This window comes from Danio rerio, chromosome 4 (assembly GCF_049306965.1).
Source record: "Danio rerio strain Tuebingen ecotype United States chromosome 4, GRCz12tu, whole genome shotgun sequence".
NCBI lineage: Eukaryota > Metazoa > Chordata > Actinopteri > Cypriniformes > Danionidae > Danio > Danio rerio.
In genome coordinates, this window is record NC_133179.1 from 36407493 (window position 1) to 36435000 (window position 27508).

Sequence of the window (27508 nt, forward strand, 5' to 3'; positions counted from 1 at the left end):
GAGTTCATTTAGCTCACTACCATTATGATTGTGTTATGATTATTCTTACGCCTCACGTCTGCTGAAGCACTGCACACTTGAGCTCAGTATTATTAGATGCTGTGTCAAGTTAAAGAACCTCCACACACAGCACCAGTCATCTGAGTCAGCTCCAAAGCAGAAGAGCAAATATGCTAATAAGAGAGTTAAACAGGGGGTTAGGATGTACAGTTATTGAATCATCTGATAATCAATAATCTAGATTATTTGTTAACTACAGGTATGAGCAGTGTAAAACAGAATTACTGATAAACCATAATTCCTGTTATCTGGGGTTTAGTATCACCCAGGGTTAACATGTTTAAGCGTGAAAAACCCTAATATGAAATAATGTGGGCTATTATGAAATATTTTTGTAGTTATTGTAGAGTGGAGAATCATTTACCTCAGTGTCTCCAGTTTACAGTGTTGACTCTTCAGTCCATCAGAGAGAAGCTTCACTCCTGAATCCTGCAGGTCATTGTTACTCAGGTCCAGCTCTCTCAGCACACAGTTTGAGGATTGTAGAGCTGAGGACAAACTCTTACAGCACTGAACAGTGAGATTACACATGACCAATCTGAGAAATAAGAAAACAAATCAAATTTACATTGTATTTTTTGTCATTCACTTCATCTAAATAATGATTATATTTAATTAATAAAACATTAAATCAATCAATCAGTCAGTCAGGTGTTTGAACTCAGACCTCAGTGTCTCCAGTTTAAAGTCTGGATTCTTCAGTCCATCAGAGAGAAGCTTCACTCCTGAATCATGCAGGTCATTGTTACTCAGGTCCAGCTCTCTCAGCACACAGTTTGAGGATTGTAGAGCTGAAGACAAACTCTCACAGCACTGAACAGTGAGTTTACACATGACCAATCTGAGAAATAGTAAAACAAATCCAATTTATAGTGTATTTTTTGTCATTCACTTCATGTAAATAATAATTATAATCAATCAATCAGTCAGTCAGTCAATCAATCAATCAGCCAGGTGTTTGAATTCAGACCTCAGTGTTTCTAGTTTGCAGTTTGGACTCTTCAGTTCATCAGAGAGAAGCTTCACTCCTGAATCCTGCAGGTCATTGTTACTCAGGTCCAGCTCTCTCAGCACACAGTTTGAGGATTGTAGAGCTGAAGACAAACTCTCACAAGACCGAACAGTGAGTTTACACATGACAAATCTGAGAAATAAGAAAACAAATCTAATTTACAATGTAATTTTTAGTTATTTAGTTGATGTAAGTAATAATTATAATCAATCAATCAATCAATCAATCAATCAGATGTTTAAACTCAGACCTCAGTGTCTCCAGTTTACAGTGTTGACTCTTCAGTCCAACAGAGAGAAGCTTCACTCCTGAATCCTGCAGGTCATTGTTACTCAGGTTCAGCTCTCTCAGCACACAATTTGAGGATTGTAGAGCTGAAGACAAACTCTCACAGCACTGAACAGTGAGATTACACATGACCAACCTGAGAAAAAAATTATTAAAATTACAGTGTAATTTTTAGTAATTTATTTAATGCAATACATAATTATAATCAATCCATTCATCAATCAATCAGGTGTTTAAACTCAGACCTCAGTGTGTCCAGTTTACAGTGTTGACTCTTCAGTCCATCAGAGAGCTTCTTCACTCCTGAATCCTGCAGGTCATTGTTACTCAGGTCCAGCTCTCTCAGCACACAGTTTGAGGATTGTAGAGCTGAAGACAAACTCTCACAGCACTGAGTTGTAAGATTACAGCCCTGTAGGCTGTGAGGAAAAGCAGAAATAATGATTTTGTATTTATCTAGCAGGGGTAATCCAGAGCAGAAACAAAAACAATTGAATGGTGTGTTTTAGCTTGAGAAAAGATAAAAATCACTATATTGACTCTGTAAATACTGAATTTAAGGGAGAACCCAAGGCTTTAAAATAAACATAAAAACATGCTTTAGCTAACAATTCACAGTTTTGCTTATAGCCAATATTTTGCTTTCCCCTATGATTATCACTCATCATGGCACACCTGCTGCTGATAATGTGACAAAAAAGTGATTTGATTTGATTTCCAAGCTCATGTTAACAGATTAGAGCTGTCATCACACTATCTACATTTCAATGTGTTAACAGAAAGCAGAGATTATATTATTGTATTGGGTAAAAAATAAAGTATTGAAAAGAATGTCTGAAAATGGAGTAAACATAAGGAGAACAGATATTGTGTACAGCAGGAGATCAGTAATACATCTTTGATGTGAAAGCACAAATAGTCTGTGCTGTTTCTGCACTGCACACATTTGACTCATGGGTTGCAGATGTGTTGCAAATCGATGTGTGAAATGGGCATAAGTGAATACAGAAAACTCTTACAGTGCTCTTGTGGTGTTTTTGACCACTGGTATCAGTCTCATCAGTGCTTCATCAGATCTTCTGTATTTCTGCAGTTCAAACTTTTCTTGAGTCTCTTCTGACATCAGGAGCACAAACACCAGACCCGACCACTGAGCAGAGGACAGATCCTGTGATGTGAGATTTCCAGAGCTTAGACTCTTCTGGAGGTCCTCCACAAAGTCATCATTCAGTTCATTCAGACAGTGGAAGAGGTTGATGGTCCTCTCTGCTGATTTCTCCTCCTCTATTTTCTTTTTGATATAGTCAGTCGTGTCTTTGAGGTTCTCAGTTTTGAGCTTCAGTCCTGGCAGGAACTTCTTCAGGTTACTCTGATTAGACTCCAGAGAGAGACCCAGCAGGAACCGGAGGAAAAGGTCCAGGTGTCCATTCTTGCTTTGTAAAGTCTTCTCGACTGCATCCTTATGAAGTTTAAACAGGGTCTTTGTAGAGACTTTCCATGTCAGTTCCTTTTTCCAGGAATCAAGAAATGGGTTTGCTTTCTTGTCTTTGTAAGTGAAAAACACATAGAGAGCAGCAATGAACTCCTGAACGCTGAGATGAACAAAACTGTACACCTGTTCCCCTGAAATGGGGTTTTCCTCCTGAAACATTCGAGTACATAATCCAGAGAACACAGACCCTTCCTTGACATCCAGTCCACACTTTTCCAGATCCGTTTTGTAGAAAATCAGTTGTCCTTCCTGCAGCTGTTCAAAGGCCAGTTTCCCAAGCTTCAGAACAATGTCTTCAAAAGACCAGGCCTTGGCTTCAGGTTCAGAATCGTTGCTGTATTTTTCTTTCATCTGTTGCTTTTGAGACAGTAAGAAATTGATGTACATCCCTGTGAGAGTTGTGGGTGTTTTTTCATTGCTCTCTTGACCCAGCAGAGGCTTAAGAACAGTGAGAGAGATCCAGCAGAAGACGGGGATGTGGCACATGATATAGAGACTCCTGGATTTCTTGATGTGGCTGATGATGTTTCCAGCAACCTCAGCACTGCTGATTTTGATGAAGTACTGCTCCTTCTGTTCATCATTGAATCCTCGCACCTCAGTCACCTGATCAATGTAGTTTCGGGGTATTAGACTGGCTGCTGCTGGTCTGGATGTGATCCAGATGAAGGAAGAGGGCACAAGCTCTCTCTTTAAGAGATGCGTTACTATCTCACTCACTGTCATTTCCTTATCAACATCTGTAAATCCATCCTCCTTCTTAAAGTTCAATTGAAAGCGATATTCATCCAGTCCATCAAAGATGAACATGACCTTACCTTGTTTTTTAGGAAGAGAGCTCAGGCCTCCACTGCTAAAGAAGTACTTGTTAAGCAGACCTATGAGACTGTACTTTTCTTCTTTAATCAGATTAAGTCTACGGAACGGCAGTGGAAATATGAAGACTATTTCCTGATTGTCTTTTTCTTCAGCCCAGTCAAGGATAAATTTGTTGACAGAGACAGTCTTTCCTACTCCTGCAATCCCCAGTGTCAGGACTCTTCTCTTTTGTTCGGTTTCAGGCTGAACTTTAAACATGTCATTACACTTGAGTGGTTTATCCTTGGCTGTCTGTTGGTTGTGTTTTGATATCTGTATCACCTCATGGTCATTCTCTCTTCCTCCAGTCTCATTCTCCACCACATATAGATCAGTGAAAATATCATCCAGCTTCTTCTTACGACCTATCTGTGAATTACCAATCAATATCTGCTTATAGTCCTCCTTTAACTTCTCCTTTAGTTCAAGACTGGTGTTTGTGTAATCAACAGGAGGGGATTTACAGGTCTCTAAAGCTGCACCTTTACAAGAGAGAGGAAAAAAACAATTAAGTCAAACATGATTATGCCCTGTGCTTCCCTTCATGAAAAAAAGAACAATTACACACACTGTTTAACCCTTACTGTAGATTGTGCAGTAAATAACTGTAAAATAGCCAGTGTTTTGCTCTAATAAGAGGAAACAGTATTTTACTGTAAAAGGAGCAGGATTTGTATGAAATTTTGTAGTGCAAAAAATAAATTACAGTAATTTACTTTATGTACCCATTACAGATAGATACTGTGATAATAAATGGTAAATTACTGCTCAACCATTATTACCCCGTGTACTCTGATGCTTTATGTTGCTATATATATATATATATATATATATATATATATATATATATATATATATATACTGTTCAGTTTTGGTATGTGTAAAGTCAGTATTGAGGAGAAAGTGAGACAATGCATTGATGATAAGCTAAATTTCTCTGCAGCCATCTCTGTTTTCTCTTTGGTTCCTTTTATGTTTTTAACATTGAGTATCAGGAGTCAACCAATGTCAATGTCACAGAGCTAATTAAAAGGTAAAGATATTGACGAGATGCATTTAAAGGCAAAAATATTCACACAGAGCAACCAAATTATCACAATAATTTTTATAACTTTGTTTACGTTTCTATAATTAATCTAATTTCCCTATTTTAGCCTTTAGTTAAGCTTTTAAATTGCACTTTAAGCTGAATATTAGTATTTTGCTAAATAACTAGTAAAAATTTGTTATTTAAAAAATATCTTAAACAGCACGTACATACATTTTTGCAGAGACTCAAATGAATTTGTTTGGAAAACTTCAAATAAAGTAGGTAAAAGTGGCATTAACAGTATAGTATAAAGACTTTCCTAAATAAATGTATTAATCAGGTTATTTTATTTATTTATTTATTTTTATTACTACAGATTTGGAACAACATGAGGATCAGATTATTTATTATTATTCTTTATTTATTTTTTTGCTTTGGATGAAGTTTGTATATTTTTATTGTTTTTATTCAATGATATGTGCATGATTGTGATACATGTAGGCAGTTCCTTTGAAAATATGCTATGTACCAGGGATGTCAAACTCCTGGAGGGCTGCAGCCCAGCATAATTTAGTTCCAGCCCTGCTTCAACACAGTACCTTTAGATTTAGTTTGATCATTTGTGTTTAATTAGTATAACTGCACTGTTACTCTGTAGATTGTGCAGTAAATAACTGTAAAATAGCCAGTGTTTTGCTGTAATAAAAGGAAACAGTATTTTACTGTAAAAGGAGTAGACTTTGTATGAAATTGTGTAGTGCAAAGAATAAATTCCAGTAATTTACTTTATGTACTCATTACAGATAGTAACTGACAATAAATAGCAAATTACTGTTCAACCATTACTGTCCCATCTTCTCTGATGGTTTATGTTGCTATTTATAGAGACGTGCATTTTAAAGGCAGAAAATAATGATTTAGGCATCACCACACACTCCCACAGGCTGTCTGTCTTGTTCTAAACACAAAGGTGTTAAAAAGAGTTTTCAGAAAATGCTGGCCCTTTAAGGGAGCCAGGTGTTTGATTTGTTTACTGCTGAGTGTGCTCTATTCTCTGTCCATCAATTCAGATATAGAGTCTGATATGTTTTAGGCTTTAAATAAGAATCTACAATGAGTAAGTAAAATGTGTTCAAATGTTTTTGAGGGTTTCTAAAATAAGGCTGTGTTTTAAGTTATATTGTTGTTATCTTGAACTGTGTACTTGAAAGCTACATTGTTAGCTAGTTAGCCTCTCCTCATATAACTTCTTACTTTACTTTTGTTTGAGTATATGTATTTATTTGATATTGCATACTGCCATAATGTACAGATGCTAACAGTTGTATGTATCTTTCTGGCAACTAAGCCAAAATTAAATTCCATCATCTCAGTAAGGTAACATGTGCACATCATCACAGGGAATCACAAAAATATGATTCACATCACCATCCACACACAAAAGCTCCACTGTCAGGTCCCGGGTTGTGAGTTTGTTGCTAAGTATTTTTCAGAGCTATGTTTCCACCTATGAATTTATATTAGAAACAATAAAAAAGTTTGTTGTCATGAGGTAATTATAACATTAAAAGATTGGATCCTTTGGTTTTTCGGTGTTGCCAACTTTATTTTTATTTTTTATAACCATTTTAAACTTTTTATTGAGATTTGAAAAGTATGCTTTAAAAGTATGCTATATACCAGGGGTGCTCAATCCTGTTCCTGGAGATCTCCCTTTCTGCAGATTTCAGTTGCTATCCATATCAAACACACCTAAACCAATTAATTAGGACCTGAACACCACTTGATAATTACAGGCCGGTGTGTTTGATATGGGTAAGAACTGAAATCTGCAGGAAGGTATATCTGCAGGAACAGGATTGAGCACCCCTGCTATATACCATGGGGGTCAAACTCCAAGTTCCTGGAGAACTGCAGCGCAGCAGAGTTTAGTTCCCGCCCTGCTTCAACATTACCTGTAGATTTCTAACAAGCCTTAATTAGTTTGATCAGGTGTGTTTTAGTTTGATCAGGTGTGTTTAATTAGAGTTACAGCTTAAAGTCCTGGTCACACTGCACTTTTCTCCCTATAGACTTCCATTAATACACATGTGAATACTGCAGACCTGGAATGATAGCTCACGAGACAAATTTCATAATTCGCAGCATTGGAAAGTTTAAGCTTGGAGAATGCTGACATGCGAAATCACATCATGTGATTGCTTGAGACCAATCAAAGATCAAAACATGACCTCTCTGGCTTGCTTTTTTTAATCTCTAATTATTTTGTTTAATTCCACTACTCGCTCTGTTTAATTCCACTTCGCAGTGCAGTATGACAGAATTTTGCATGCTCCAACGTTAGTGTGACCGCAGCGTTACTGTGCAGACCTGTAATATGTAAGACAATATTTATATCTGCTGGTTTCTTAATTTTGTTATACATTTTCTGTTATTTACTTGTTTGGTGCCAAAAACAATAAAATAGATTTTTCAGAAAAAATGTTATGCCTTCTATTTTTAAATAACAGCTAAGAATACTGATTAATTTTAGTAACACTACAATAACTATATATGACATACTATTAATGTGTATGCAGTATAATGCTGTGAGTTGTTACACTACAATACAGTTATTAACTATACACAGTTTCCAGTTAGTTACCACTGCTGCTCTATTACAGTAATTAACTGGCAACACTGTTGTCAGCTACTCACTGTATCGGTTCAGTTACAGTAAATAACTGGCAACACTGTTGCCAGCCACTCACTGTAATGGTTCAGTTACAGTAATTAACTGGCAACACTGTTGCCAGTTACTTACTGTAACCGAACTTTTACAGTGAGTAGCTGGCAACAGTGTTGCCAGTATTCTACTGTAAAAAAAACCCGGTAAGGTCTAACAGTGCATATAAACAAACTTAGATGAACGAAGACGAACATATAAATGTTGATAATGTGAAATTCAGGCACCCATTTACGTGCATTAGCATTATGATTGACCATCACTGTTGTCCATAGCATTGAAACAATAGCACTCATGAAGTCATTTGTTTCATCATTTAAATGACGTGACACCTGTATGGTAACTTAATTGAGCAGGGGTAGGTGATTTGACTTAAATCTTACATTGTGTTTATGTAAACAAAGGTGATTACTCAGAATAATGCAAGATGTTTCAAAAAATAATTCTCCAGAATTAAAGTTTGCCTATTGCAGTTTTTTGAATTACTTCATACTCTGCTGATCATTTGCTGTCTCAATGTTTCCTGACCTTTCAATTCATTTATTTTTATTTTTTTCCGACAGGAATGCAAACAAAGTTAACAAAAAGTGCAAACAAATATAGAGATAATTTATTTTCTTCATCATTCATTAACAACTTCATTATTATTTAAGAAGTGCACAGTGTGAGCCAGCTTTACAATGGGTTCTAGTTCCAGTAATGTTTATTTTACAACTGATCTTTGTTTTTGTTTTCCTTTGCTCAACTCTATATTCAATATTTGTTCATTCTATCTGTGCAAATGAGTAATAAATGATTGTTTTGATAGTTTTATCTTTGTGTGCTGCTGGTATGGAGGTCTTCTCTCTTTGTAAAGCATAAATTGTGTAAAAGGCTTGATAGAGATCTTGTAGTTGGATTATGATTCTGCTAATGCTCAATTATTTCAACAGCCTTGCAGACTGCTGATGACAGAAAATGAGGGAACACTACAGAAATCTAATTATTACATAAACTTTAATGAAAGTAGTATCCATTCATTTTCTTTTCGGCTTGGTCCCTTTATTAATCTGGGGTCGCCACAGCGGAATGAACCCCTAACTTATCCAGCACATGTTTTACGCAGCTGATGCCCTTGCAGCTGCAACCCGTCTCTGGGAAACATCCATACACACTCATTCACACTCATACACTACAGACAATTTACAGATACTGTGAGCTGGCTTTACAATGTGTTCCTGTTTCAGAAATGTTTGTTACAACTTATTCTAAGCTTCTTCATTCTTGTTTTACTTTGTTCATTAACATAGACATGTGTTGTGCTTCCCATTACACAAAATAATAATTTACATATAAATAAAGTAACAAATTCAGATGAACGAAGACAAATACATACATACATTAACTATATACAAAATAATAAATGTATTTAAATGGATTGCTTAGAACTGTTCAATAAATGTTATGACAATACATCTGACTCAAAAACCATTGCTAGGACAGGGTTTTAACATGAAAGATTTGAGCTGATAAAAATGTAAATCAAATGATCACATTTGTAAAGTTTGACAGGGAATTAAACAATACCTTGCTGCTGTTTTTTCTTCAACTCTTCAGCCAATTCATTCTGCTTGATTTTCCTCAGGGTGTCCACTGTGATCTTCACAGCTCTTTCTGATCCAAAACATGACACCAACTTATCCACTGTCTTTCGCCTGTCAGCATTCTCCAATTCAGCTGTTGAAATCTCTCTATGGTCAATCATTAAATACCACTGAAAGTCCTTTAGTTCATCGTCTTTCAGTTCATCCAGTGAGTTTTTGAGCAGCTGTTTAACATTCGCCATGGTGCTTCACCCATTCACAGCTACAGGACAAGAGCAACAACATCTTCATTAGTTTCACAATAAACATATGGACCTGAGAATTTATTTATTATTTAAAAAAAGAAATTAACCAGTGAGAAACCACATTTCAGAAAGCTAAATATTGAAAATTGATTGTCACTACTTTAAGTGGTTCTTACTAAACAGCAGGGCCGGATTAACCAATGGGCCTTATGGGCACAGGCCCAGGGGCCCATGCGCACTAGGGGGGAGAAAAAAAAGACAATTTCGTAGTGTCTTTTTTGGCTAATTGCAAATAGCGCATCTAGTTGGAATAAGCTATTCAGGGTTTATGCCCATCGATGCCTGATTAATAGAGAAAACATGAGTAAAGAGCTGTTGAACATTACCTTGTAAGGCGCACAGCATCATCTTTTGACGCGATTGATCATCAACTCGGTTCGAATCCACCATCTGCTGAACTCATGCTACTTTTTTTTTCTCCCCATTACATATCAGATTGGAAATATATTTATTTTTAACAGGAAGGAAACATTTTTTTAAAATAATGCAAATGTGATATAAAGTCACAAGTGTCTCGTGGGTATTTAATAATGTTTAGCCTTATTATAGGTGCCTCCCTCTCTGCAAAACACTATATTGCTCAGACAACTGTATTTCCTCTGAGCAAAAAAATCGCGATCACATATTAATATTATTATTATATTTAAACTGCCTTTTTTTCATTAACTAAACAGAATGCTGTAATTGGTCAAGCCCAGAAACGTCAGTTTTGTAACAACCCGCACTAAACTGAGCGGACTTTAGTCTAACGTTATATCTGTCATAGATCAAAAATGAGTGGACAAGTGGATTTAGCAAACGCGAGAGAAAGAGGAGAGGAGGTATCTTTATTGAGGCATTTTCCATACACACCATCTTTAAACAGACCCATGATCAGGAGAATGAGGGTACAGAAGAAGACGTTATGGTAACTTTAAATGATGAGTCGCTAGCATTAACCAGGCGGAGGAGGCTAACGGCAGCGCAGCGCGGACTGGATTAAACGTGTGAGAGACAGACAGAAAAGGAGAGAGAGAGGGAGAGAGAGAGTAAGAGAAAGGCCCAGAAGAGGAAAGAGACGGGAGAGAAGAGGTATAGTGAGTGTGATTTCGGATACTTTTAGGTTTATAATCAAGTCTTTATCACGAGAAGAGTAGAGAAAATACAGGGAGAGTAGGAGTGAGACAGTAAATCAGTGTTTGTATTATGAAAGACTCAGATTCATAGAACTCAGGTTCATAGAACTGGATTGGAGAGGCATTGTGTGTTATATGCCATGGCAATAATATGCTTTATAAGTTTTTATAAGTATATATATATATATATATATATATATATATATATATATATATATATATATATATATATATATATATATATATATATATATAGTTAGTATTGTTATTCAATGCTTTGAAAAATAAGTAAAATCTTTGTAGACTAAATACATATGTACTATTTATCATTTATTTAAATATGTGGGCAACAAATTATAGATTCATTTTATTTAAAAATTATTATATTATTCTTATTTTTTATATTCAACTATGGGGTGCGGCCAGGTAGGGGGCCTTACAAGACAATGTGCCCAGGGGCCCCTGAGTTCTTAATCCGGGGCTGCTAACCAGGAATAATGATGTTTGTCTACTTTTGTCTTGAGCAGAAGCTCTGTAACTCTATTATCTGTATCATCATACAAGAGTATTTAGATGTTCAACTGGTTAAACACAACCATTTTAGAAAACTAATAAAACCAGTTTTAGAAAAGACCATAACACTTTATAATAACTGCACACTATGAATCATTTACTAAGCATTAGCATCTAGTGAATTCATTATATGTTAAGCATTAACTCTACATTAATAAATGTTAGTAAGCAGTTTATAACTGCAGCTATAAATGCTCTATTTTTGACTCATAAGCACCTTTATAATGTGTTTAATAATTGTATTTTCATAATTTGTTAATGGTTTATTTTTCATTACTAAATTAAGTATCACATTATTTACAAACCATTTGTATTTAAAAGTAGTTGAGGGTTTTTAGGATCATTCAGAATGAGTTAGTAAATGATTAATAAACTATTGAAATCAATATTTCTATATCTTATTATTCAGGCATATACTAATAGTTAACTAATATGTTTATAAATGCTTTATTAACTAAACTTCATGCAGTTTTGTGACCTAATCTAAAGTGAGGACTATTTATGCTTTATAAATCACTTATAAATGACAAAAAAGGCTCAGAATCAAATGAACAATAATCTTTGTAATCTTTTCTAAAAAGTAAAATTACTGTAAAGTTTAAACGCTGCCAAATACAAGAATGTCAAAATACAACAAAAAACTGGATAAAACAACAACAATATAATAATTTAACAATATAATAAGATGCAATGTTTAAACTCTACACTGATTTTATTTTAGATAAGGTTGCAAAGATTTATTTTTCATTTCAAGTATAGTTTCATTTGTGTCTCTTTAGAAATGAATAATGTAATTGTTCCGGTTTAGAATTTAACTGAGCCTTTATTTGTCATTTATAAAGGATGTATAAAGCATGAATAGTCCTCACTTTAGATTAGGTCACAAAACTAGATGAAGTTGAATTAATAAAGCATTAATACATTAATATACATAGTAACCATTAATATATGCCTGAATAATAAGACATATACATGTTGATTTCAATAGTTTATTAATCATTTACTAACTCATTCTGAATGAGAAAATCAGAAACTGATTTGATGATGGGATAATTGTCAATGACGTATTCGATACTGAAACTTCTGCGCATGCTCCTCCCGAAATTTGTTTACAAACATCACTTAGAGTGGGACCAAACAGACTCTGAGCTGAGTAAATGTTAATCAGAGGATTTAGCTGTTTCTGAGAGTCAGATGTTCATTTGCACCTGTTGCTCGTCACTCTACCAGCTCAAAAACATGTCTGCCATCCTGAGCCTTATGGCAGAGTGATGAAGTTCTGTTCTGCCTCACTGTAGTGTTGCTGAAAGTACCAGAGATTGTTACTGTGTGAAACTTAGAGCTTACAGCTTATTGTAATCTTTTTGAAAGGCTTTATCATTGTTATTGTGATCCTTCTCTCTATGTGGAAAGCTGTGGGGATTTGTCACAAATCCCGACTGAACCCAATAGCAAGTGAACAGGGAGTTTATTAATTCTCAAGAGCCTGAAACAGTAGCAGGACATTAATAGTTTGTGAAACTGAAATAGCTGTCAACAAGTGGATGCAAGGAAAGTCCAATACAGAGAAGAAATTCAGCTTCAGGAAGCGAACTCGTCACTAACAGAACTCAGCGAGGACAGCCTGACAAGACACAAACGCGAACAACAGCAAACTGACAATGTGAAACAGAAGCACCGACTAGATATAAGCATAGTGTAATGCAAATCAGCTGTACCATACTGATGAGTCAGCGGAGTAGTGCTAAGCAATGAGGAATCACCAGTGACAACAATACCAAGTGACCGCACAGACGCTAAAGACAAACACAGAACATCAGCCTACCACATACCCCCCCACACACACACACATACACACACAACTAAGAAAGAACACACAGACCCACAACGTGCGTTACTAAGATTGTACCTACACTGTAAAAAATTGCTGTTAAAAAACGGTCAGATTCTACGGTAAAATAATGTTTTTTCACTAAAACAGTAATATTCTGTTAAAAACAGTGCTTTCTGGGTAACATTTTGTTTTCGAGAAAGTAACCAACTGCAGAAAACTGTGAGCTAACAGAGTTCAGATTCGATGTTTTGAAGTCTGTGTTTGAAATCATGCTTTGTGTCCTTGTTCACTATTTCATACACTAGTTAACTAATATAGTTTACCTGACAGAGTTAATGAACACTAATGAGTGAATTCAGACACTGATGAACACCTGCTGTTAATAATTACAATCACTGAAGAAAATAAACAAGAAACACAAACAGTGTCAAATAAAATAAAATAAAATAAAACAGCTTCAGTCTCAGCAGAGGATCATTAAACAACTCCACAAACAACAGCAGACACACTTATTACTGACTGATTTGACTTCCATACTATTCTCATTGAGATCCAACAGAAATTAAGGTGTTTTTTGTGTCACCGTAATGGAGTGAGGGGCTGGTTTAGTTGGGCTCTTCACCCTTGAACTTATTAACTCAGACTCTCCAATTACTATAACAAAGAGTTAACAAAATACTTGTATTATAGCAATAAAGTTCGAATGTCAATAAATAGAGAAATCTATTTGTCTGAAAATAGTTCTGATAAATGTTTTGTTATAAATCTGGAAGAAGGGCCTCATGCAATAGATTTTATGCTTAGTTGCAGGTATCAACTTAATTAATGAGAAGTGGAAACAGAAAAGATACCTCTGTAATTACTTAACAGTTAAAAAATAACATACAAAAACAGTTCAGTTATGACAAATACACACTCAGACCTCATGAATCTGACCTTGTATCTCAACAATGGTAACATCTCAAATGTTTCATGCTACAATGCATGCTGGGAGTGGCACGGTACAAATATCCTAGCATGCATTGCGGTATAAATAAATGTTGTATAATGGTCTAACAGTTTTCTTTATTTGTGTTTGATTCTGCTTTTGTTTATGTTTAGACTTTCAGTTGCCTGTTTGTGAGTTAAACTGTTAATTTTGTTAAATTTGTTTTCACCATTATTGAGGTTCATATGCTGATTATTGATGTCTCTTTGAGTGCGATTTACACCATAGAGCAGTGTTATTGTCCAAGATATTCGTAAAAACTTCCAGAAATCATTGACATATATAGACATATAATGTAAAACAATAGATTTAACATTGAATAGGAGCAGTAAATTTTATTATACTAAATGAGAACAGACTCTGCCATTTAATAGCAACATGAACATCACCAGATCTTATTTTGGTTTTTGGCCGGCTTGCAACAACAAAGGAGCTTTTTAAACAAAGTTCTTAACAATTGCAGCAGCCAAGGTATATAAATGTTAAAAATGACAGGGCTAAGAGCCCAACTAAAGCAAACTCTGTTCTCCATGATGGTGACGTAAAACTTTAACTTTTTCTCAAGAAGAACTTTAGTAAATGTTATACAAAAATACATGTATTAAGTAATAAGTGAAGCTGCTGATGATGTTTGTAGAGTTGTTTAATCTTCCGCTGATCATTTAAATGATTTAATCATTTGTTGTTCTTCAGGTTATTTCATTATAAAGCTGTGACTAAAGTTTTGTATGTTCTGTTCTTGTTTTTTCCCTTCAGTATTTCTTCATTTGTTCATTGTTAATCCTTAATTATCATTTAATTAGTCATTTAATTAATTAATTTACTTCAGCTTTGCTACATGTTTCTTGAACACTCAGTAGTGTGGACACTTCAATAAAAACTGAAGTATTTGCTCTGGGGTTTAAAGGGTTAAAGGTGTGAGAGTTAAAAACACAGTGTAAAAATGTATTTTAACAGTAATATACTGTTAATTTACACTACGGAAATAGACTGTAAAAAAACAGTAGATTGCTGGCAACCACAGCTGCCAGTAGATTACTGTTAAATCAAGGAAAAAACAGTATTTTACTGTAAAACCTGAAGCTAATTTCTTCTGTCTGTCACCGTTGTGGAGGAGAGTAGAGCCAGTGTATGAGTTAAAGATGAACAATGAACTGCTGATGTTATTCTGCATGTTTCTTTATTTAAAGATAGCGGCTGTTTAGTTGCTGATGCAGTCAGAATCTCTCTGGTTATTCCAGATTTACATGTATGTGTGCTGTTGTGAAAAATAAGACATTAGAGTTAAACCAAACTTTTCTAATTAACTAAAATAAGTTATTATTATAAGTATACTTCTAAGCATATATAGCGCAATACTTCATAAACTCATTCAGCAGTTGACCAAGTTGAGGCAGTTGCTTTCAGTGAGCAAAATGAGTTCACTTGAGTATTGTGTAAATCAATGTAGTCCATGTATTTTTACAGCAACATACTGTAAAATAACAGTACATTGCTGGCAACTGCAGCTGCCAGTATTTTACTGTTTTTTAACGGGGCAATTTTTAACAGTGTAGTACAGTATTACCAAACTTGGAAAAGTGATATTATATTTCTGCATTACAGCAAAAATCTAATATATTACATTAATTGCTTTACTTTTGAAATGTGTTAGTCTCAACAGTAATATTAAAGCAGAGCAAAAGCTTCTACTGCTGATAGATAGATAGATAGATAGATAGATAGATAGATAGATAGATAGATAGATAGATAGATAGATAGATAGATAGATAGATAGATAGATAGATAGATAGATAGATAGATAGATAGATAGATAGATTTCAAACCTTTCTCGGGACAATAACCTGCTCTAGAAACTATAAACCACCTCAATCCAGCAAAACTTCTTGTCCTGCCCAAAACTGACTACACATCATATCTTCATGATCAAACAGTCTTTGGTGAGTTTCCTCTGGGTGCTCCAGTTTCCACCACAGCCCAAACACATGCGCTATAGAGAAATTGAGTAAGCTAAATTGCCTGTAGTGTATGAGTGTGAATGTAAGAGTGTATGGGTTTCCCAGTACTGGGTTGCAGCTAGAAGGGCATCCGCTGCGTAAAACATATGCTGGATAAGTTGGTGGTTTATTCCGTGGTAGCAACCCCTGATTAATAAAGGAACTAAGCCAGAAATAAAATAAATGAATAAATGTACTTTTGAGAATGATTTTCCTTACTTTAGAATCTGTTGCTAGAATTTGTTACTTTGTTTTCTGCTTTAATTTTGAGAAATGTCATGATCTCTGAAATGTACAGGTTTAATAATATTTAGACAAATAAAAGTGTATAAATAATGCAAAACAGGTGACAGTTGTAGCCACAGCAGTTGTTTATCATCTGCATCAGTTAAAGCAGAAACACTTCAGGCAAACAAATGGAACCGGTCTCACTGCTGAAACTCTTCAGGGTTTTCAGCTCATGTATCTACACATAAGATTGTGTGACTCCACTGTAAATAAACTAAATGCATTCATGAATACTGATATTGCAGTGCCAGTTTTCTGCATTCTGTAGCTTCTGTAAGGGCGCACTCACACTATGCTATCTGTACTGTGCCAGGGCTGTTTCCCTGTACGTTTGAGAAGTTTCAATGCTCTGAATCACGTTAAAGTGGCTGATTTGTTCGGCGAATTATATGATTGTGTGTCACTGCATATCAAACAATTAAAATTATATAACTAAAGAAATGTCTACTGTGCTAATCGAGAGGACAGTGGACACATATTTAAGTATCAGAATGAGAAGGTTTTTGCTTTCTGTGATCCTTTTCCAGAAACACACTCTACATTAAAAGGTGTAAATGAAATCATTAGAATGTCTTTAGCTCAGCAGTAAAGTCTCAGTAAACACAAAGAGATGATCCACGGATAATCAGACGACACTCATAGATGGTATAAAGTACAGAAAGAAAAAACTCTCACCTCAAACAATGCCTGCAGATCTGTCTGTTCCTCCGCTGAACTGTTCAGCTGAACAACAGATCTGAAAATTCTTTCACCTCTGGAAAACACAACAAACCTGTTTGAGACATGAGGAAATAACCAGTCAGACACAGACAGACAAGTAGATAAGAATAGAAGATAGAAATGGAGGCTTTCCTCAGCTGGTAATAGCAGTGTTGCGAGTACAAAAGTAAAGCAGTCACTATATACAGGTCACTTTTCCAAATGTGCTATATATTGTACTTGTTATAATCTCAGTAACACAAGTTACAATTAATGAATTTTAGCCCCAGTAAGTTGTGTGTTTTATATTGTCCCTGATGGGAAGTGTGTAGAGTTTAAAAGAGTAATAGTAGCACAACAACAATAATGAAGCTGTTCAATAAGCTTTATGTTGCATAAGTTTCAGACAGTGTTGTTTGCTGTGTGTGGGCCTGAAGAATGTGGGGGATGTGGGCCTTATCTGGGCCAGATGTAATTTGCTATCTGGGTTGGATTTTAAAATGACTCCAGGATAATGAATAGTGTTTTAATATGTGAAAATTTTATCTGACAAATAAACATGTAAATGTTCCTATGCATGACTAGTAATTTTTCCTTTAGATTTATTTTTTTCACTCCTGTACAGAGGGTTATCATATAGAAACACTACATACTCTACCTATAACTGCTTTGCAGATCAGCATGCTCCCAAAGGCTTTTTTCTGGCCAGAACCCTTCCAGCAAAGTTGCTGGGCCAGTAGGGTTGTCAGCATTTGGACCAGGATCTGTCTTGTAATGGTGCTTGGACTTGTACCCCCAACTGTTAACAGGTACTTTGTCTAAATTAAAATAAAGAAAGAGACTTACTTTTTTTTTTTTTGATTCGATAAAATTTCTTAATTTTGCCCTGTTTTTTTTATTTTTTTATTTATGCAGTGGTTCTCAATCACAGGGCGAAACGGGTAACTGGATGCATATGGCCCTGGCATGTAGGTGCTTGATTGGCTGCCCTTTAAGATTTTAGAATAAGTAAAAATATATATATTAAATGTATAACTGTGTGCTCTTGAGCTGCCTGTATTGTTGTGCAATATTCTGATATTTTTATCAGAATATAAAATATAAAAAATAGAATATATTATATTTTATTTGTTATTTTATTAAGCTTTAGGAATTAGACGCCCATATGTCTGTAATTACGCCTTCTCATTGGCACAGCAAAGACATCCCTATGTCACTCTAAACATGTAAATTGTATGAATCTGTTTACAATTTTAAGAGAAAAGTAGGAAAAACAATATGACAACAATGTCTGTGTTAATTTTAAATTATATATATATATATATATATATATATATATATATATATATATATATATATATATATATATATATATATATATATGTGTGTGTGTGTGTGTGTGTGTCTGTGTGTGTCTGTGTGTGTGTGTGTGTGTGTGTGTGTATATGCATGGATTTTTTAGAAATTTAAGACCATAAAAAACTCTTTAAAATAGGTCTCGAATTTTTCATAATAGTGTGGCTGATATTTTCCAGAATTACAAAAAAATTGTATAATCCTTTCTTTGTGTGCTCTTTCATGTGACAGATGAAAACAAGTTTGACAGTGTATAAGACTATATCTTGCATAAAATGCAAGTGAGAAAGAGAAGGAAATGGTTAAATGCATCTTGAATTGTATACTTTTCTATATTTACAAGATTTGTTAATGAATTCATGATAGAGATTTATGAGGCGGTTCCTTCCATCATACTTTACGCCTGCACAAGGCATGATAGATCAGGCTTAATGAAAGACATAAATGACACATCACACATGTTATTTCTGGGGTTTTTCATGCAGACCAAGTTATCATTTCTCAAATAATGCATCTGAAAAGTGCTTATAATAACTAATATTCTACTGCAAGCTCTCAGTGGTGCAACGTTGATATGGCTTATATTTTAGAATCTATTTCGAAAACGAATGAATGAATGAATCTGTAGTATCTAGTACCCAATTTAGACACAGAAACATGGTTGAGAATCAATGGCTTAGTCAATACTGACAGGTCTTTTTTATATTCCAGATATTTAAAAATAATAATATTAATAAAAACTATTTACCACTGCACTGTAGCAGGCCTCCTCCCTCAGCTTGTTCTCTAAACTTTCAAGGTCCTGTAGGTTTTCTAGTGGCAAATTTACACCCTCTGACAAATTTGCTGAGGTGCTTTGGTTTGTCAGTGCGAGAAGCAGTTGCTTGATGACAGCAACCTCTTCTTTTAGATGTTCCAGTTGTCTTATTATGTGACGCTCTGTTGCTGTTGAGAGAGAGAGAGAGAGAGAGAGATGCAAACAAGGGGACAATGAAATGTAAAGAATTTGTAAACTTAAAAAAAGAAAGAATAACATTAGCTACTGTTTACTATCATTCTACATAATTTACATATTTTAACTTTCAATATCCATGATAATAAATAATTATGTTAATACTTAAATAACTAAAATATTGCTTATGTGTAATTGTCTGTCGTGCCAGTGGTGCCGGCCGGGGTAATGGTCCTGGTCGGGCTGGTGATGTCAGCTGAGAGGGTGGAGAGGGAGGAGAGGGTGGTACAGGTAGAGCGCGTTTGCGTCTTTTAGTTATGTCCTCTTAATCTGAAGACTGGCAAGGATTTGGGTATGGTGAATTTGGTCTGATGCAAATAAAAAGAAATAAAAAGTTACAAGCTAATTTTCACTATAATAAAATATCAAATTTATGTATGTTTTTAATTGTAGTGTAAGGACATTGTTGAAAATAAATTCACTTAATGCGGAATAGTCATTCTAAAGGTAAAAAGGAATACTATAAATAGAATTAAAACTAAGTATATTATTAACTTTGAATAGTTAATAAATAAAACGGAATGCATAAATGATTCCTTCCTTATATCACCGCTGAGTCTGGCTGGTTGAAATTAAATGCCCATGTGCATATATCACATTAAAATAACATAATCACATCATGTGCTGAGGAGGACTGATTAATGTGCTCTCTCACTAAGTTTTTAATTATAAAAAAAAAATCTGGTTTTGTAAAATGAAAAACAACATTCTTACTTTGAATATTACACACTTTTTTTCTTCTGGAAAAAGTCTTATTTGTTTTAATTTTGGCTAAAATAAAAGCAGTTTTTAAAAAAACAACATTTTAAGGTCAATATTAATAATTAGGGTTGGAGCTAAAATCTGCAGGACACCGGACCTCCAGGAACAAGTTTGGTGATCCCTGGTCTAGAACAAATCACTGTTATACATAGACTTGTCTAATTAACATAGTTAAGGCTTTATATGTACTTTTAGCTAATTATTTAAAAACAATTTCAAATTTAAAAGTAATCAGTTATTATAAATGAGTTATTAAAACTGTTACATTTAAATTTTTTTGAAAACATCTTTCTTCCGTTAAACATAAATTAGGGGGTGGGGGTATCTGTCTGTCTATCTGTTTTATCTGTGCAGGCTCATAATCAATGAAAAGATACTCACTTTCTTTTGCGATGTACTTTTCCCACATTGCTGTCATTTTCAGAAGAAAGGCAAGTAGTTTTTCAGCTTTTTTTGCCTTTTGTCTGGCTTTCTCATAATCTGCTATAAAACATGAAATAAGCAGAATCAGGACACTGAGTTATGATGAACATTTGGGATTGGTGATTGAGTGTGAATGATGGCTTTAGTGTCGCTGAATGGGAAATGACAGGAGAGGATGATTAGAATAACTTGGGCTATTGGGAGTATGCAGAGCTTGTCACTGATTCAAGCTTATAGCTGGATGGATGGAGGCAGGTAAATAACCAGGTGGCTAACCAGACCTTGGGTCCATTCTTTGTATGTGGATTACTCATCTAGCTGGATTTGGTTATTGATGATTTAGCACAATCAATCAAACTTTAAAATTTATTTGAGATTTGTTGTCATTGCAACATGTCTGGTAGCTCAAACCTGTTCAGGAAGCAGCACCTTATTTCATATAAACAGGATTAGATCAGCTCATTTCAAGCATACAGAAAATGCAGTTTGTAACAGCTGATATTTTCTTACAATAGTAAAATAGGTTATATATACTGTATTCGTTTGGGGAAAACAAGAAAACAGTAAAAACATATTTTATAAAAATAAAAATCAAATTAGTAACTAATAATATTATTATTTGAATCAGACTGTTATGTTATCTACACAAAAATAAGGGTGCAAAAACCGTGATGGTGGTGATCCTCCTCAAGGGCTTTAAGGAGAACATGTATGGTCTAATTTTAAGATACCAATATGGACTTTTTAGATACAAACACATACTTTTAAAAGGTGCGGACCCAGTTTCAGTACAGTTTCTGTATGATATGACTAATAATGCCATGACTAATATTCTTGTTTCTTTTAAAAGAAAAAATATAGCAGTCCTGCACATGTTTTTACAGCTATAATATTTTGATGCTTCACAAAAGTAGGATACATCTTTTTGATATCAAAATGCTATTTAGTTATATCACCGGATTAAGAAACTACTATCATAAAATCCACTCTAAAAGTAAAGCTAAATAAATTGCTAATTACTCTTGACACCTGAAAGTGTAAAGCCTGCAGCCTACAACAGATGTTAAAAGTTATTGCGTATTATTTAACATGTATATGTACTGACAATTTTATCCCATTTTTGCATACATTTTATTTATTTATTTCATTTTTGCATACATGCATAATTAAATTTTAATCTGATGATGTCATTACGCTGCTGTGCCGTCGGCCAATTGGTGCTTTGCGGATCATGATTTTGAAGAACGATAGATGTGTGTCACAATAATCACAAGCAATCTCTCGAATTATTAAATCATTTCATTTAATCTGATTCGCGAGCTTTTTTTAAGAGGAAATCCTGTTTTAGTTCAAGTCGTTTTTTTAATGCAGGCTACAGTTTGATTTTCAGATAGGCTTGAGGCAAACAAGCTTGCAGGCTGCACTGAAGAGAATTAGAAGTAAGTAGGCCTAAATACATTTTTGGCTGCTGCAGTACACTGTAAAAAATTGCTGTTAAAAAACGGTCAGATTCTACGGTAAAATAATGTTTTTTAACTAAAACAGTAATATTCTGTTAAAAACAGTGCATTCTGGGTAACATTTTTGTTTTCGAGAAAGTAACCAACTGCAGAAAACTGTGAGCTAACAGAGTTCAGATTCGATGTTTTGAAGTCTGTGTTTAAAATCACACTTTGTGTCCTTGTTCACTATTTCATACACTAGTTAACTAATATAGTTCACCTGACAGTTAATGAACACTAATGAGTGAATTCAGACACTGATGAACACCTGCTGTTAATAATCACAATTACTGAAGAAAATAAACAAGAAACACAAACAGTGACTTGAGTTACAACATTAAATAAAATCAAATAAAATAAAACAGCTTCAGTCTCAGCAGAGGATCATTAAACAACTCTACAAACAACAGCACACACACTTATTACTGACTGATTTGACTTCCATACTATTCTCATTGAGATCCAACAGAAATTAAGGTGTTTTTTGTGTCACCGTAATGGAGTGAGGGGCTGGTTTAGTTGGGCTCTTCACCCTTGAACTTATTAATTCAGACTCTCCAATTACTATAATAAAGAGTTAACAAAATGCTTGTATTATAGCAATCAAGTTGGAAAGTCAATAAATAGAGAAATCTATTTGTCTGAAATTAGTTCTGATAATTGTTTTTGTTATAAATCTGGAAGAAGGGTCTCATGCAATAGATTTTATGCTTAGTTGCAGCTATTGATTTAAATAATGAGAAGTGGAAACAGAAAAGATGCCTCTGTAATTACTTAACAGTTAAGAAATAACATATAAAAACAGTTCAGTTATGACAAATACACACTCAGACCTGATGAATCTGACCTTGTATCTCAACAATGGTAACATCTCAAATGTTTCATGCTGCAATGCATGCTGGGAGTGGTACGGTACAAATATCCCAGCATGCATTGCGGTATAAACAAATGTTGTATAATGGTCTAACAGTTTTCTTTATTTGTGTTTGATTCTGCTGTTGTTTATGTTTAGACTTTCGGTTGCGTTAAATTGAACAGTTAAACTGTTAATTTTGTTAGTTGTCACCATTATTGAGGTTCATATGCTGATTATTGATGTCTCTTTGAGTGCGATTTACACCATAGAGCAGTGTTATTGTCCAAGATATTCTTAAAAACTTCCAGAAATCATTGCCATATATAGACATATAATGTAAAACAATAGATTAAACATTGAATAGGAGCAGTAAATTTTATTATACTAAATGAGAACAGACTCTGCCATTTAATAGCAACATGAACATCACCAGATCTTATTTAGGTTTTTGGCTGGCTTGCCACAACAAAGGAGCTTTTCAAACAAAGTTCTTAACAATTGCAGCAGCCAAGATATATAAATGTTAAAAATGACAGGGCTAAGAGCCCAACTAAAGCAAACTCTGTTCTCCATGATGGTGACGTAAAACTTTAACTTTTTGTTAAGAAGAACTTTAGTAGATGTTATACAAAAATACATGTATTAAGTAATAAGTGTAGCTGGTGATGATGTTTGTAGAGTTGTTTATTCATCCGCTGATCATTTAAATGATTTAATCATTTGTTGTTCTTCAGGTTATTTCATTATAAAGCTGTGACTAAAGTTTTGTATGTTCTGTTCTTGTTTTTTTCCCTTCAGTATTTCTTCATTTGTTCATTGTTAATCCTCAATTATCATTTAATTAGTCAGTTAATTAATGAATTTACTTCAGCTTTGCTACATGTTTCTTGAACACTCAGTAGTGTGGACACTTCAATTAAAACTGAAGTATATGCTCTGGGGTTTAAAGGGTTAAAGGTGTGAGAGGTAAAAACACAGTGTAAAAATGTATTTTAACAGTAATATACTGTTAATTTACACAACGGAAGTAGACTGTAAAAAAACAGTATATTGCTGGCAACCACAGCTGCCAGTAGATTACCGTTAAATCAAGGAAAAAACAGTATTTTACTGTAAAACCTGAAGCTAATTTCTTCTGTCTGTCACCGTTGTGGAGGAGAGTAGAGCCAGTGTATGAGTTAAAGATGAACAATGAACTGCTGATGTTATTCTGCATGTTTCTCTATTTAAAGATAGCGGCTGTTTAGTTGCTGATGCAGTCAGAATCTCTCTGGTGATTCCAGATTTACATGTATGTGTGCTGTTGTGAAAAATAAGACATTAGAGTTAAACCGAACTTTTCTAATTAACTAAAACAAGTTATCATTATAAGTATGCTTCTGAGCATATATAGCACATTACTTCATAAACTCAATCAGCAGTTGACCAAGTTGAGGCAGTTGCTTTCAGTGAGCAAAATGAGTTCACTTGAGTATTGTGTAAATCAATGTAGTCCATGTATTTTTACAGCAACATACTGTAAAATAACAGTACATTGCTGGCAACTGCAGCTGCCAGTATTTTACTGTTTTTTAACGGGACAATTTTTAACAGTGTAGGCTATTATTATAATGCAATATTGTCAATAGATGATAAATTCTAGCACAGCTTCACCTAATTTATTATTCAATTGTTCATTATCGTAACTTCTAGTTTAAATAGGAGAACAACACCAATACATTTTGAATCTTCATGCGTTGACTAAAACGTATTTGATCGTGCGTTTTGTCTGCGGAGGCTCTGGATCAGCTGTCAGATTAGCTATCTCAGCGTCCGTTCAACACCGCGGTAAAGTTAGTTTGACGTTTGACATTCATTAGACATTCGGTTTCAAACCAAGTAAAATCTTTGCTCCTGTTATAGTTTGAGCCAAGAATATGTCAGATGGACATAAATATGTGCTCTTTATGCTGCACAAGGCTTAATTTCTCAATTAAGCAATAATTAACCATTCAAATGAATTAAACAATTCAACCACATGAAATTATACAACAAAACCAGGACCAAAATGTTCAGAGAAACATCCTAGTTATTGCACAAGACTCTGTTTTTGAAATAAGCCCTTTATTTATTTTATAATCATTTTAAAACCCATATTTTCAGTACATTAGATGCACTGTTAACACTTAAATAAATTAAACTCTGACACCATTTGAGATAAAAGATTCAAATCAACTCTAAAATATTATTCTCTATAATTCACAAGCTTTGTTTTGTAGAGTTATGCCTTTGTTGATTTTATATATAGTACTGAATCCATATATTCAGTACATTGGATACACCTTAAACACTTAAATGAATAAAGAATAAATTTTAGAAATTCTAGAATTCAAGAAATTTTTAGAGTTGATTTGAATCTTTTATCTCAAATGGCGTCAGTTTAATTAATTTAAGTGTTTACAGTGTATTGGATGTACTGAAGATATGGATTCAGTAGTGTATATAAAATCAACAAAGGGATAACTTTGAAAAGCAAAGCTTGTGGATTATAGAGAATACTATTCAGACATTTTTAGAGTTGATTTGATTATTTTATCTTAAATGGCATCAGAGTTTAATTTCTAATTTACTTTTATCATTTTTACATTCAAAGTTATCTTAAAACTATTATAAAACTAATAAAGTGCTAATTCCAAAAAAACAGAGTCTTGTGCAATAACCAGGATGTTTCTCTGAACATTTTGGTCCTGGTTTTGTTGTATAATTTAATATAGTTAAATTGTTTAATTCAATCGAATGGTTAATTTTGTTTATTTATTTAATAGAGAAATTAAGCCTTGTACAACATAAAATGCACATTTATGTCTTTCTGATGTATTTTTGGCTTAAACTATAACTGGAGCAAAGAATTTAATTGGTTTGAAAATGAATGTCAAATGAGTGTTGCTCCTAATTAAGCTGCATTAATTGGTAGGCATTCACGCTGCAACATATAGGATAAGACATTTTTTGAGCATTTTGGTAACTAATGCACGATTGTCTCAATATAATAGCTCTTTACTTTGACTAACAGGCGTTTGCAGGTTGTATTGATGGAGTTTAGTTAATGAGTCACTGGTCATTCACATGTTTATTTGTACCAGTAGAAGGGTTGTGTGTCAATTTGTAGTACTATTCTAATAAGTGTTGTGAAGACAAGCGTATTTATAATGTTTATCCTTATTTTTAGAAGCTGACGTTGGTAATTGTACGATGCAGAGAGTCTAGTAATATCCATGTTTAATATGCATTCAAAATTGACGTCTTTTTGGTTTCACTGTAACACACAAGAGATTAGCTTTATTTTTCAATGAGACTTTCTTGGCAGAAATCACAATTTGATTATTTGCTGTAGATTGACTTATAATTTATTAAGTCACATTGAAATAAAGGGTTACAAAATAATTCCCAATCCTGCATTTTCAAATACTACTCTAAACAGTAAACGTAAAAAAAGTAAATTTTGTGCTTCAAATAACTCTACAAATTGGCTTTTTTATTCATTGTGGATTTTTGTATTTATATAACCACTAATTCAGCGAGTGAAGTCAATGCTGAGTAAGTTCAAACTGGTTTAAACATAAGCAGTGCATAAATACAAGTATTTTATAGCGGGGTAAATTTGTTTATATCTAAACAATTTTTAAAATCTGGGATTATTTGAGTGAATGTATGTACAGCAAGATTTTCTAAATAACTTACTTGTTTTATAGAGTGAACGCACTCTACAAGTTTCCCAGTCAGCTTCTGGTTTTTTATGCTGCAGCTGAGCTCTTTTTATATTATTGGGAAATTTATAAGGTGGCCAACAGCAGGCATCTTCCCCAACCATCCACATGCTACTCACAACCTCCACCTCTCCCCGTCCCAAGAAATCCACCACATGGAAAAATGGTGAGTTCATTTTATACCTTAAAGAACAGATGAAACAGAATTAATTTGGTACTACAAATAGCAAGTATGTAAAAGTAGAATTACTTAAGATAAATTCTAACTTGTTTTTAAACCTGTGTAATTTGCCTTCTTGAAATGTATCTGATGTATTCAGACATGCATGATGTGTACATTTATAATGAGATGATTCTTTTCCATTGTTTTTCTTGAGGTCCAACTTGCAGAACTTGTGGTGTCATACAAGATGTTTTCAATTAAGCCAAGTTGTCCATCAATCATCACGCAGTTGTCTCCAGTTCTACATTTTATTGTGACATTTTCAAGAATGGCTTTATTGTACTGCACTCTTGGTGTGCTGTCTTGCACTGTTGGGCCATTTGAGTGTTTTCCACTGAGTTTGAGTTTTTTTTGGCTGAGAAGTGGGTTTGCTCTGTGTGGACCGCCGCTCCACAACACGAATCAGTTGCTGGAGAATCTGTTGGGGCTTTCTGATCTTCCTTTTAAGCTGACCAAGGAAGTTTTTAAAGCAAAATGCAGACACACAGTCCAAAGGACCAAACCTCCTCACATCATCTGCAAGATGACACAGAGAGTGGACATTATAGACCATCTCCTCAACCCCATACAAGGTTGAACTGTTCAAGGAGGTACCTAATCAAGTTTTCAGCATAGTCACAGTAATGGGCACAGAGGGTTGGGGAAAGCATCAGAAAGATACTAACCGACAGTGATTGGAAGTTGTTGTAAAGTGGTGTTGGAAGAATATCCTTCAGTACTACTGGACCGGTGTACAGAAGAAACTGCCTAAACTCAGTAGCTTTCCAGTGTTCCAGTTCAG

General features: G+C 34.3%; 2 protein-coding genes across 4 annotated transcripts in view; both read right to left on the reverse strand.

Annotated features, from left to right (window-relative positions):
• LOC108183940 (protein NLRC3-like) overlaps nt 1-16865 on the reverse strand; it is a 35988-nt gene extending 19123 nt beyond the window's left edge. For all 3 annotated transcript variants that reach the window (XR_012402178.1, XM_073947353.1, XM_017355765.4), the window contains exons 1-8: nt 16824-16865; nt 9032-9310; nt 2380-4192; nt 1606-1779; nt 1323-1496; nt 1031-1204; nt 728-901; nt 425-598 (exon numbers count right to left, since the gene is read on the reverse strand). Coding sequence is in view for 2 of the 3 variants with exons in the window: in XM_073947353.1 (XP_073803454.1) it covers nt 425-598; nt 728-901; nt 1031-1204; nt 1323-1496; nt 1606-1779; nt 2380-4192; nt 9032-9290 (2942 nt within the window). In the remaining variant the exon portion in view is untranslated. The remainder of the gene's footprint in view (nt 1-424; nt 599-727; nt 902-1030; nt 1205-1322; nt 1497-1605; nt 1780-2379; nt 4193-9031; nt 9311-16823) is intronic.
• Nucleotides 1-27508, reverse strand: part of zgc:173607 — a 791925-nt gene that overhangs the window by 727349 nt on the left and 37068 nt on the right. The window lies entirely within an intron of this gene.